Source organism: Manihot esculenta, chromosome 1 (genome assembly GCF_001659605.2).
Source record: "Manihot esculenta cultivar AM560-2 chromosome 1, M.esculenta_v8, whole genome shotgun sequence".
Lineage (NCBI taxonomy): Eukaryota > Viridiplantae > Streptophyta > Magnoliopsida > Malpighiales > Euphorbiaceae > Manihot > Manihot esculenta.
In genome coordinates this window covers 17942887-17954807 of record NC_035161.2, presented here as the reverse complement: position 1 = coordinate 17954807, position 11921 = coordinate 17942887, and the positions used below count along the sequence as shown (strand labels likewise).

General features: G+C 36.7%; 1 protein-coding gene across 4 annotated transcripts; it reads left to right on the top strand.

The window, feature by feature from the left end:
* The first annotated feature begins 2267 nt into the window (after positions 1-2267).
* On the top strand, positions 2268-11097 carry LOC110626328 (uncharacterized protein At4g10930). 4 transcript variants are annotated; one of them, XM_021772181.2, is made up of 16 exons: positions 2269-2486; positions 2660-2779; positions 3123-3208; positions 3373-3463; positions 3695-3744; positions 4292-4361; positions 4989-5095; positions 5805-5870; positions 6216-6784; positions 6906-6992; positions 7125-7200; positions 7463-8385; positions 8467-8744; positions 8863-8937; positions 9506-10543; positions 10732-11097. In XM_021772181.2, the coding sequence occupies exons 2-16, from the start codon at positions 2708-2710 to the stop codon at positions 10954-10956; spliced, it is 3813 nt and encodes a 1270-aa protein (XP_021627873.1). In that variant the 5' UTR covers positions 2269-2486; positions 2660-2707; the 3' UTR covers positions 10957-11097. The 4 variants fall into 4 exon arrangements, with proteins under 4 accessions (XP_021627865.1, XP_021627873.1, XP_021627857.1 ...); XM_021772165.2 differs by having other exon boundaries at positions 2665-2779; positions 7463-8744; XM_021772158.2 differs by having other exon boundaries at positions 7463-8744.
* The last annotated feature ends 824 nt before the right edge of the window (positions 11098-11921 follow it).

The following is an 11921-nucleotide window of genomic DNA, read 5'->3' as shown; positions in this document are numbered from 1 at the left end:
TGATTAAAAACATAAAAACCTATAAAAACATTTTGAAAAACCTCTGTTTTACCTCTCTGGAAGGCTCCGACACCCAGGAAGTCCATATTCCAACGGAGATTCTGCCGGAAAATAGGAATTCTGGTGCCGGTGTCTAGCCCGGTATTACACCTGCAGTCCTGAAGACTGGACACAAATATGCCTTTTTTGACATCATACTTCTTCTCAACAGAAGTCAGTCGAAGGTACCCGACCTACTCAGAAAGGCTTAGCTGGGGCAGATTGTTGCAGCCTAGAGGGACATCCTCCCAGGAGAGCTCCACCTCCCAAGACAACCCGGAGTCCTTTTTCAGCTCTACCACTACAAACCGCTCTACCACTACAAACCCCTCTACCCAGCCTTTTATTGAGTCCTTGTGACCCGAAAATATGGACAGCCCTCCATGGGGGCAAAATAGTAAAAACCCTGACTCGCCTTAACTAGCTGAAAGAAGGTGACAAACAGACACGCTGTGGGCGTGAACCCCCAGCTCAGGCAAACAGACTCGAATGAACACATGAATAGAATGGAATTAGGAGCCAGCATCCGAGGGGTTATCCCGAAATACCGGAAGACCTCGATGAAAAAAGGGACAAGGGAAAGGTCAGACCATACTCTCACTGTTTGACAAAAAAGACCAAACTGCGATCCCTCTGAGGGTCGATTAGACCAGAGGGAGGAGGATCGGGAAAGACGATCCTCTCATTCCGATAGGGAGTCTGGATATGGAAAAGAGGGGTATCTAAATACTCCCGAGAAAAGAAATTTTTTAGGGTGGACGGAGTAATACAAGACTCTTGATTAATGACATCAGGAAGCTTCGGGCTATCCATGGTGAAGTGAAAAGCGTGCCTTGAAAACAATGGGGTAGAAGGACAGAGCGAGCGGAACGCATAAAGAACAAAGAAGAATAGGAGTTATGTGAAGGCTAAGAAAATTCGAATTTTGAAACAGTAAAAAGAAGAAGAGACGTTTTAAGGGGGACAGTCCTCGGGCCGCGCGGTCATAATAGGTTCTCGATATTTACCCCCTCATCATTCATGTAATAACTAATGAGAAGGTAAGGGGCAATTGATGACCGTTGGATTTCGCCATCCCGATACGAGGCCGGGTCCATGATGACAACTCTAGTCCAAGGTTCATGAAGCCTCTTAAATGGGCCGGCCCGGACCATTCGACCTTGAAATCAGGCCTCCCTTGAGCCTCAGTCTCTTCACCCCCAGCTCGGTCATGAGGCCTATCAGGAGAGGAAATAATCGGCCTATTCACCTAATAGATCTGTTCATGCGCGTGGCAGGGAGAAAATTAAATGGTCCTTCAGCATGGAACGGATGTCTGACGCTTTTGTACGTAGGTATCCGTATATCAGAGATATGTGGCCTAATAGCAGCAAGACTGTTGGACGTCACTAGCAGACAAAAGAAGAGAATAAAAGGAGAAGAGCACCCTCCTCTCAGATCAAGCTTACTCAACCATTGTAAATCTTATTTTCTGGATCTCAGGTCATCATTATTAATTGATTCAATTCGATTTTTTTTTATTTTTTTAATTAAAATCAAATTAACTAAAAATAATCAAAATTTTTAAAATTAAAAATCAAATCAAATTGAAATAAATAAAAAATATTTGAATTTTTAAATTAATTTAGTTTAGTTAAATTTTTTTAAGAAAATTTATTATGTAGTCTTTAAAAATTTTCATTATTAATAAATCAGTCCCTATATTTTTAAAAATCTATTAAAACATCCTTATTTTTTCTCTTCGTCAACGAAGTAATATTTTGATCCTCTTTTGCGTTAAAAATAAATGAAAAATGAGCGACAAAATTTTTAAAACTCAATTTTGCTCTTAAATAAAATTCTTTTATTTAGTTTCTGAATATTACCATTATTAACAAGTCAGTCTCTATATTTTCAAAAATTTATTAAAATTTTTTTTTTTTTTATAAATTTATTAAAATATTTTTTTTTCTCTTCATTAATAAAATAGTCTATTTTTCTTTTTTCCTCAAACAAAAGGAAGAGACGTCTATAAAAAAAAAAAAAAGAAAAGGAGGTGTCTAAAAGAAAAAAGAAAAAAAAAGAGATAATTTAATCTTTTATTATATTTTTAATGATAAAAATAAATAAAAAAATTATTTATCCGAAGGAAAAAAAAAAATTCTAATAGGTTTTTGCAAATGCAGCCACTAACTTGTTTTTTAATTTATTTTTTTTATTTTTTTTAATTCGAACAGAACGCTGCACCCTCAATGCTGACACAGAACATCTCGTCGACGAAACCCGTTTTTCGTAGAACGGCCCTTCGAAACCTCCAAATTACGAACATGCCCTTTTGTTCTCTCGCTTCTTCTTTCTCATTCTCCTCCGCCTCCTCCTCCTCCTCCTCAATCTGTGATCACTCCCAGAGGCGAAACACAGAGGGAGAAATGCCAGTTTTTCTTAGCCGCATCTATCTACAGTTACAGGTAGTAATTGTTCTCTTTGACCTAATTGTTTCTCTATATACATCTTAATTTCCCCTTTCGCTCTTCGAAATGTGCTTCAGTCGTGCCGACTCATCTTAATCTGTCACTGGTACTTTTGGAATCAGATAATCAAAATTTCATCAGCTTATCCTTAATTTTTCAATTTTCTTTAGTGTAGATTTTAAATTTTTAATCGAAACTGGTTGGGTTCTGCGAAAGCTATGATAATGGAGGTGGATTTTGTTACAAGTGACATGTTAGAAGAAGATATTGTTGAAGTCGACGAGAACAATGTAAGTTTCAAGTAATTGCCTTCTGTCATTTCAGGTCTAATGGCTTCTTTTTTCCCCTTTCTTTTTAAATTTACCGATTCCAAACTTATGAGCTCATAGTTAAAGAGCTGAAACTACGTAGGTTCTACTAAGTTGTACCGGCAATGAAGTTTATACTCTGGTTTGATTCTAGTATATTAAAAAAAGGCAATTTGGAGTACAAGGGTTGCATTAATGTGACACTCTGTTTCTTTATGTATGCTCGATCAGCAATTACTTAGTATTTTTGAAATAAGATGAAACTTGCTGCCTCTGATATTTGACATCTTTTTTTGATTGGAAATTGTTGAATTTTGTAATACAGGATATTCCCAATTTTGAGGGGGAAAGATGTGGGATATGCATGGACATTATAATTGACCGGGGGGTACTTGATTGCTGCCAACACTGGTATATATGTTCAACTTCTTTGTAGTTTTATCAAATTTTTTTTCTTTTTCTTTTTCTACACTTGAAGTGCTTTCATTGCTGGTCGTATATTTCTATCAACCTATGTTGTTGCTTAGATCAAATGCATGCAAAGTAATGAGACGGGTTCATCATGAGAATTTCAGGTTCTGTTTTGGTTGCATTGACAACTGGGCTACAATCACAAATCTTTGTCCACTTTGCCAGAATGAGTTTCAGTTGATCACTTGTGTTCCTGTGAGTGATTAAAAATTCTTGAAGTATTGCCTTTGGTCTTTGGTTATCATCTTAAGTAAATTTAATTTTTAAAGTCTTTTTCAAATAATGATATTTGAACTTCATTTATGAGGTGAAATTTATTTCCCTTGGTTTCTATGAGCTAATCTTATCACTAGGGAAAAATTATTGAACCTACATTCAGAAGATTGTGCAAAGTGATGGCTAAAAACTTTCCCTTTGATTATGAAGGTATATGATATCATTGGAAACAATAAGGTAGATGATGATGCGTTTTCCAGGTATTGTTCTCTTACGTAATTGTGGTTGGAGATATCTACTTTTGTGCTTGATATGCTGGGCCACTGGCATTTCATTCTCTCAGTGTCTACTTAAGGCTGCATCATGTTTTTAGCTATAAGTGTTTTTGTCATTGGTTAATTCATTTGTTTTACAAATTCAGCAAAAGCACTGCTTTTTGCAGTGGTAGAATATTAATCTTTACTGCTCACTAGTTTTATACTCTGAAAGTAATCCAAGAATGCTTCTTATTTTGAAGATTAAGTGAGAGCATGATGGAATTATATGTGGATTGAAAGGCATTTTATTTAGAATTTTCAAGATTCCAGGCCCATTTTATTTTTTGCGGTTTGTCTACTTTGACCTTCCATATATTATTTGCAAAGCAGAAGGACCTAAATTACATAGATTTCACCATTTTTGGTTTAGGTTTTCAGCATTGTTGATATTTGTGGTCTAATGTTTATTCTTTAGTGATCAGGGTCCTGAGAATTGCCATCTGGTCAGATTTTTGAGAAGTGATTGATTTTTCTTTTATTGGTGCTGCAGGGATGATGATTGGTGCATTGAAGGGAAGAATAACACCCTCTCTTTCCCATCATACTATATTGATGAGAATGTAATTATCACTATATGTTACCATTTAAGTGGTGCCAATTTATTTAGTGTCTTTGCGACTTGATAAATTTTGCAGTTTTTGTAACTTCAGTGACCTCCTCATTCCGAGTTTTTAAGTACCTATGTTTAGTAAATTTTACAGGTAGGCAAAAATTGTCAAGTGTATTCACAGGATGATTCTAATGTATCGTTGGGCTGTTGAATGCTCTAATCTGGGAGTTGTCACCTCATGTTGCTGTCATTAAACTTCTTGCTTGGCTTGTGTAGTCATATTTCCTGCACTGGTGCACATTATGGGTTCTTCTTATGCTCAAAAAGCCCATTTTCTTGATATCTGGATTGAGTTGCTATGGGTTTTGTGTATGCATTTGAGATAATGTAGAATATTCATTAAGAAATATGGTTAATATTTCTAGCACATGTCAAGTTCTCTTTCCATCATGGAAAGAGGCAGTGTATCAATGGAGAGGAGATCATTGCCAGTGCAAACAGAATTTGGACACTAATGAAAACTCCTCTATGAAGCTGGATTATTTAATAAACTAGGACAAGGTTTTATAATTCAAGGTTGTACTCTACATAATGTTTGAAATAGCCATGTCCTAATTCTTTACTTTATTGTTCATAGGCAGTTATCTGCTTGGATGGAGATGGGTGCAAAATTCGAAGTGGATCAGCAATTGTGGAGGACTCTAACTTGGATACCTCTATTGCATGTGATTCTTGTGATATTTGGTAAATCTTTATCTCCCATTTTGGAATTGGATTATAGAAACTTCTAATATGCAGATTAATGTGGGTTAAAAGAAGCTACTTCATCATTCAGCTTTTAGCAGTATCATGTAGGATACTGATCTGGATATTTCGATGGCTTGTTTTTCTTTTGATATTTGTTAAATTGTTAACCCGTTTAATGGATTGGATTTGGATAAGAGTTTTATGTGTGGATTGATATGGTGCTACTTCACTATATAGAACATATCTTTTAGTGAGATTGATTTTTATTATTCCCCTCCCTTTTCCCTTCTTCATTTGTATACTAAAGGTGCTTGCTTCCGAACAAGGGGGTGGGGGTGTGTCTGTAAGACTTAAAACTTGAAGCTCCTACAAATAACAGAATAAGTGAGGAAGAACAAAGGCCTAGTGTCTTTAGGGATTTCTAAAAAGAGTATGTTTTAGGATATTGGTGTTTAGTGCTAACACTTTTTAACTTCGCTAACAATTTTTTTTTTTTTTTCCATTGTGAAATTTTCCAATATTATACTGTTATTTGTCTTTGTTCTCATTGCATAAGCCATTTTGTCTCATCAAATAATTTCACATTCTACAGAAGAGTTAATACCAAATTTTAATTTAGTTTTGTCTAGTTAGTTTTTATTTTATGTTATGTTTATTTGATAAAACATCATTATGTTTTATTGTTTCTTGTCATTCTTGGGAACAGGTACCATGCCTTTTGTGTGGGCTTTGATCCTGAAGGTACATCTGAGGATACATGGTTATGTCCAAGGTATGTTGAAAGGCATGCAAGTGGTTTTGGATATCCATTAATATTTGTGAGATTAGTTGCCTAAAAGTCAAGTAAAGTAATAGCGATCTTGTGTATAGGTTTGTGTGTAACTTTTAGGAATAAAGCAATAGTTATCTGCTTTAGGCCACCCTTTTCTGATGAGATGGCCTAGGGTCTTCTAAGTCTTGGACAATTTTATGCAGATTCCACATCCCTGTTTTTGTCCCCCATGCTCTTAGACCTATTCAGTACTTCTGCAGGAAAAAATCTATCATTTGTCTTCTAAATGGAAATCAAATTTTATCTCTCTTTTTCCAATGTACTCTTGGTTTTGATTTGCTGTAGATGCATGGTTGGTGAAGCGCCACATAGATCTGAAGTAACATTGATACAGAGGCCAAACAATCAGTGTGGTACAGAAAGTTCTCATACTAGCTGTTTAGCTGAGGATACTTTTTCTGGGAAGTTGTCTGTATCTGTTGCTGATGCTGGAGAGACAGCTGTCGTTGTCTCAGTGGTTGAAGGAAATAAAAGGAATGAAGAGGCAAGTGAGAACCTTCACCCAGCCATTGAAGTGGACAAGGACTTGAAAATCGATGCAGGTGATGGTCATAGTCTTAAGGCAGAAACAGTTTCTAGTGCAAAGAATGAAAGTAACCTGAGCTTGGAGAGACAGGGACTTGAACTTTCCTTATCACGTGATGCATTCTTCAGCCAATCTTCCACTTCAGTGGTGCATAGTGAGTTGACAACTTGCTGTGCTGATGGAGCGATGGATCAAGCAAATAGCTATGATGGTGTTAAAGATTCTTTGGGAAAGTTGCTTACTGCGTACAATGTTGGAAACAAACTGTCTGAAAGTGAAACCAGTATTGGTCTCCATCTTGGTTTATCTGTCAGCTCTTTTTTGTCTGGTAATATTCTGCAAACATAATAGCTGTGTGTTTTCATACTTTATTGCTAAATAGCATAAAAGTTATTTGTATCTATTGTATGTTTGGGAATGTGTCGTAATGTTATTTAATGTGCTACCAGTTGAGCACATGGATAATAATGGAACTGAAGGTCAGGAGCCTGGGGATGTAAAGCAGCAAAGTCTTTCAGAAGAATCTGGGTTAAAGGGTATAAACAAGGCTGTTGTATCATGCTTTTTATAGAAAACATAATCCGGGTCATTCTTGGGTTTTCGAAAATTAAATAGATACCTTCTAGTCTTCCATGATTCTCATAGCCTCATTGCTATGATGTTTGCAGATGAACAGATTATACCTGAAGCTACTGAGGAGAGTGTGACAATGACTGGCTTAAAAAGAAAGCACACAGATAACAGGTTATTTGCAATTTCAGCATTTCCAAATTTTCTTATATAATTTCAGCATAGAGCCAATAAACATGCTTCTGAGTGTACTAGTCCAATATTAGAATATCACAGTGGCAGCTACTTAATTGTGGCTGCAGTTCTGCATTCTACTAGGTGTCAACTGCATATTTGCGTTGTTTCCAGCTTAGGTTCTCTTTTGTATTGCTATTGTTTCTAAAGAGCAGAGAAGATGTAGAAAATCTTTGACTTCTTGTTCTTTCTTCCCTTCCAGTGATGATGTTCTTAAGACTGATGTTGATGAGGAAGGTGTGGCCAATAATGAAGTTGCAGCTTTTGAAAAGAAAATTAGAACCAAGGGGAAGTTTCAAATGACTCCTAAGGACCAAGTGAATGATTTTCTTCCTGACGACTCCTGTGCATGTCCCACCCGGGCAGCAGTTTCCAAAGATGTAAAATTGAAAAAACCTCCAGAAAAGGAGCATGCTGCTTCTGATATAATGGGTATAGTAAAAGGGATTAGTCGTAGACCTTCTAAGGGGCTCTCACACCAGCATCCTGCTGATAAATCTTCAAAAGAAAGAGAACATGCAGCTGGCTTGAGAGTAAAAAAGATCATGAGAAGAGCTACAGAAGACAAGGAGTCATCTAATGTAGTTCAAAAACTTAGAAAGGAAATAAGAGAAGCTGTGCGTAACAAAACTTCTGCTGATATTGGGGACAACCTTTTTGATCCGAAGCTTCTTGCCGCTTTCCGCACTGCTGTAGCAGGACCTGCAACTGAAGCTGTTGACAAATTACCACATTCTGCTCTGAAGGCAAAAAAGTCTATGCTGCAGAAAGGTAAAATTCGTGAGAATCTGACGAAGAAAATATATGGAAATTCTAATGGAAGACGAAGACGTGCATGGGATAGGGATTGTGAGGTTGAATTCTGGAAGCATCGTTGCATGAGGGCTACAAAGCCTGAAAAGATTGCTACTTTGAAATCAGTTCTTAACCTCCTGAGAAGGAACACAGAAAGCTTAGAAATGGAGCAGGCATCTGAGGGTCGGGCAACAAATCCCATTCTTTCCAGATTGTATTTAGCAGACACATCCGTTTTTCCTAGAAAGGATGATATAAAACCTCTCTCAGCTCTTGCAGCTGCAAGTAATACTGAACAGAATAGAGGACAGCTCATTTCAGTGGAGAAAGGTCAGAATCCATCTCATGATGATTGTGCACAAAAAGTAGCGGAAGCAAATAAAGTTAATTTAAAACCTGCTATTCCTTCAGTTGATAAAGGGTTGAAGGTTAAATTTCAAAGCTCCAAGGGTAAAGTTGCTTCTGGTGAAGCACATTTAGACAAAGCTCCGCACAGACCCTTGCAGAGGTCGGTGGGTGGTTCTAAAGTCGACTCAAAGAAGGAAACTACTGTTCAATCTGATGATAAAAAGATGGACAAAAGAAAATGGGCTTTGGAGGTACTTGCAAGAAAAAAGGCTGGTTGTACAAATACAACGCATGAAAGAATGGAAAACAATACAGTATTTAAAGGAAATTACCCCTTGTTGGTATGTAATTTTACTAAATCCTTGAAACCAGTTATCCTGCTATCAGCAATATATTCTGCAAACTGATGTTAATGTGTGTGCGTGTGTGTGTATATATATTCTTTTCTGTTTTGAGCAGGCTCAACTGCCGTTGGACATGAAGCCAGTTTTGGCACCTAGCCACCATAACAAAATCCCCATATCAGTTAGGCAGGTAATCAATGCCATGTATATTTGGCTTGTTTATGCCGATGCTATACTTCCCTGGCTAATGCTTAGGTTGCTTCTCTAAGGAAGAAGAAAACTGAAAGGCCCAGAAGAGTCTTAACCTTTCATTTCTACTTCAGTTGTAAAATTGGAAAGATGGAAATGTGTTTGGTCCACTACCGTTTATCCACTACTGACATCACCAGTTGAGCAATCCTCATAACAATGCTACTTTTCTATCACTAACCTTGCTACCAGTTGCTGCCTTTTAACTCTCCCAATCTCTGTAATGCTAAAATTATCACTTCAAAGCGAATACAATTCAGATCCAGTCATTTTTGGTTGCATAAAATTGGGTTTTGAGTTAGCAAATTTTAAATCCATGATTTCATAATACACATATCAACAAGGTAGACGTGGAGAAAGTTTTGCTATTCGGTAGCCTCTTGACTTCTAATTTTTGAGCTCGAGAGAAACGGTTTTCAGATGATTGTAGTTCCTTCCCAACTAAATGCAGACCTGGTTATAGTTTAGCTAACTTTTTTCTTTTTTTTTTTGTTTTTTTTATCATGCAGACACAACTTTATCGATTGGCAGAGCATTTCTTGAGGAAATTAAATCTGCTAGAGATTCGTAGGACTGCAGAAACAGAGTTGGCTGTTGCTGATGCAATTAATATTGAGAAGGAGGTTGCTGACAAGTCAAACAGCAAAATAGTATATTTGAACCTGTGTTCACAGGAAATATTGCGCCGTTTGGATAACAGTGAGTCGATAAGAGTTGAGGAATCAAATTCTTCAACAATGGTACAGGCCACTGACCAATCACAAGAAGCTATTGACAATCTTCCTACTGATTCTGCAGTGAGGGATGCATTGAGAAATGCAGGACTTTTATCAGATTCTCCTCCTAGTAGTCCATGCCTTAACCATGAGGCTTCTAATGAAGTAGATGATTCCTCATTGCAGAACAAAGATGAAGGGCCTGATAACATATTTGAAATAGATCCTCTTCCAGAGGTGGATATATATGGTGATTTTGAGTATGATTTAGAAGATGAAGACTACATAGGGGCTGCTTCTATGAAAGTAACAAGGCTACAACCAGAAGAAACCGAGTCAAGGTTGAAATTAGTCTTCTCAACTCTTCAGTCTGAAAGATTGAATGTTGTTCAGGATATTAACGATCATAAGAGATCAGGGGAATTTGAAGAATCCAAGCATTCTTCCCCCTTACTGAATGGAGGTACTATTAGCTCAACAATTGAGGCTGGGACAGATGAGTCTCGTGTTCCTCAAGAGCCATTGCCTGGTGTAGAACCCTCTCTTGCAGAGTGTGAAGAATTATATGGCCCAGACAAGGAAGCACTGATACACAAATTTCCAGAAGACTCGTTGAGAAAACTATCTGGGCAGGTTGATGATGAAGCTCCAGCTAAGAATGATGATTCAGGACAAGTTAAGCATGAAATTGTTTCATCTGTCAGTCAGAACTCATGTGATGGACAAAAATCATCCACCAATTCCCAAACAAGTGAAAACATCCCAAGAAAGGATAAATCTAAGATTGATACTAACAAGCAGTGCGATATCATCAATTCTATTTCGAAGAAGGTACGTAGAGACCCATCCGCGTCATTGTAGTCCATTTCTGTCACTGTAGTCCATTTATCTATGTTTGAATTAAAAGAGGCGTTGCTCTGTAGTATGAAGCCATTGATTTTGTTATAAAGATTCCTCATAATTTTTATCGATTTATTTAAAGAACTTTTCCGTTGACCAGTTATTTTCATTGTGTGCAGGTTGAAATCTATGTCAAAGAACACATCAGACCGCTCTGTAAAAGTGGCATAATCACTGTTGAACAATATAGGTGGGCTGTTGCAAAGACTACTGAAAAAGTTATGAAATACCACTTAAATGCGAAGAATGCGAATTTCCTAATCAAGGAAGGTGAGAAAGTGAAGAAACTTGCTGAGCAGTATGTTGAGACTGTACAGCAAAAGGAAAAGGTTGATCTACAATAACGAGAGTAAATCAATCTCTAATTCTGAACTGCTGTTAATTTCAAGTTTTTCGTTCTCCACATTTTGTGGATAATTACAGCGTACCACTCCACTTATTGACATTATGTACCTGGGAAATATGAAGTGATGCCTTGTGCCAAACTTTGATACCCCCACTGCAGGAACCTCGAAACTGAAGGAATTGGAAGCTGCAGTACTAGGCTGGAGTACCATACTTCAGTGAATATGCATAATTGACCAAATTGAATTTAAAGAAAAATGTAATTGCCAATTTAACTCTATACTTAGTAAGAAGGTTGCAATTCTACAATAATTTTTTAAAAATTGCTCATTAAATCCTATATTTTAGATATTTAACCAATTGTACTCATCATCACTTTTTTTTCTCATTTACTCTACCATCACTTAAATCGTCAATAAACTAACTGTAAAGCCACATCATTGTCACTGTCTTACCTAATAATCACATTAGAAATCCTCAAATTATTCCTTACCCTTAGATTAAGTAAACACTAAAATTAATCCTTTATTTCATGTATAAAACATATTAGCAATATAATCCAGTTTTAAATATCTGAATAATCTAGCATAAATTTCTATTTTGCTTGTGAAAAGTCTCTTCTTCTCTTTTTCAAATCCAGAGAAAAGAAACAACAGAGGAATATACTCTACATACAGTGGCTAATCAACAATTGCGTTGGACAGTTGAAGTATGCAAAACTTCCTTGTAGAAGAAAACGAAGACTGTTAAGAATGACTTCGAACGGATGGAGCAGAATGAGAAGGAATGATTTAGAGTCTTGTTAGGGATTATTGAAGTTAGGGATAAGTGAGGGATAATTTAGGGATGTATGATGAGCTGACTTGGCAGTGATGTTATTTTATCATTAGTGTATTAACAATTCAAGCGATGATATATAGAGATTATTTGGTTAAATATTTATAATATAGAGTTTAACTTATAA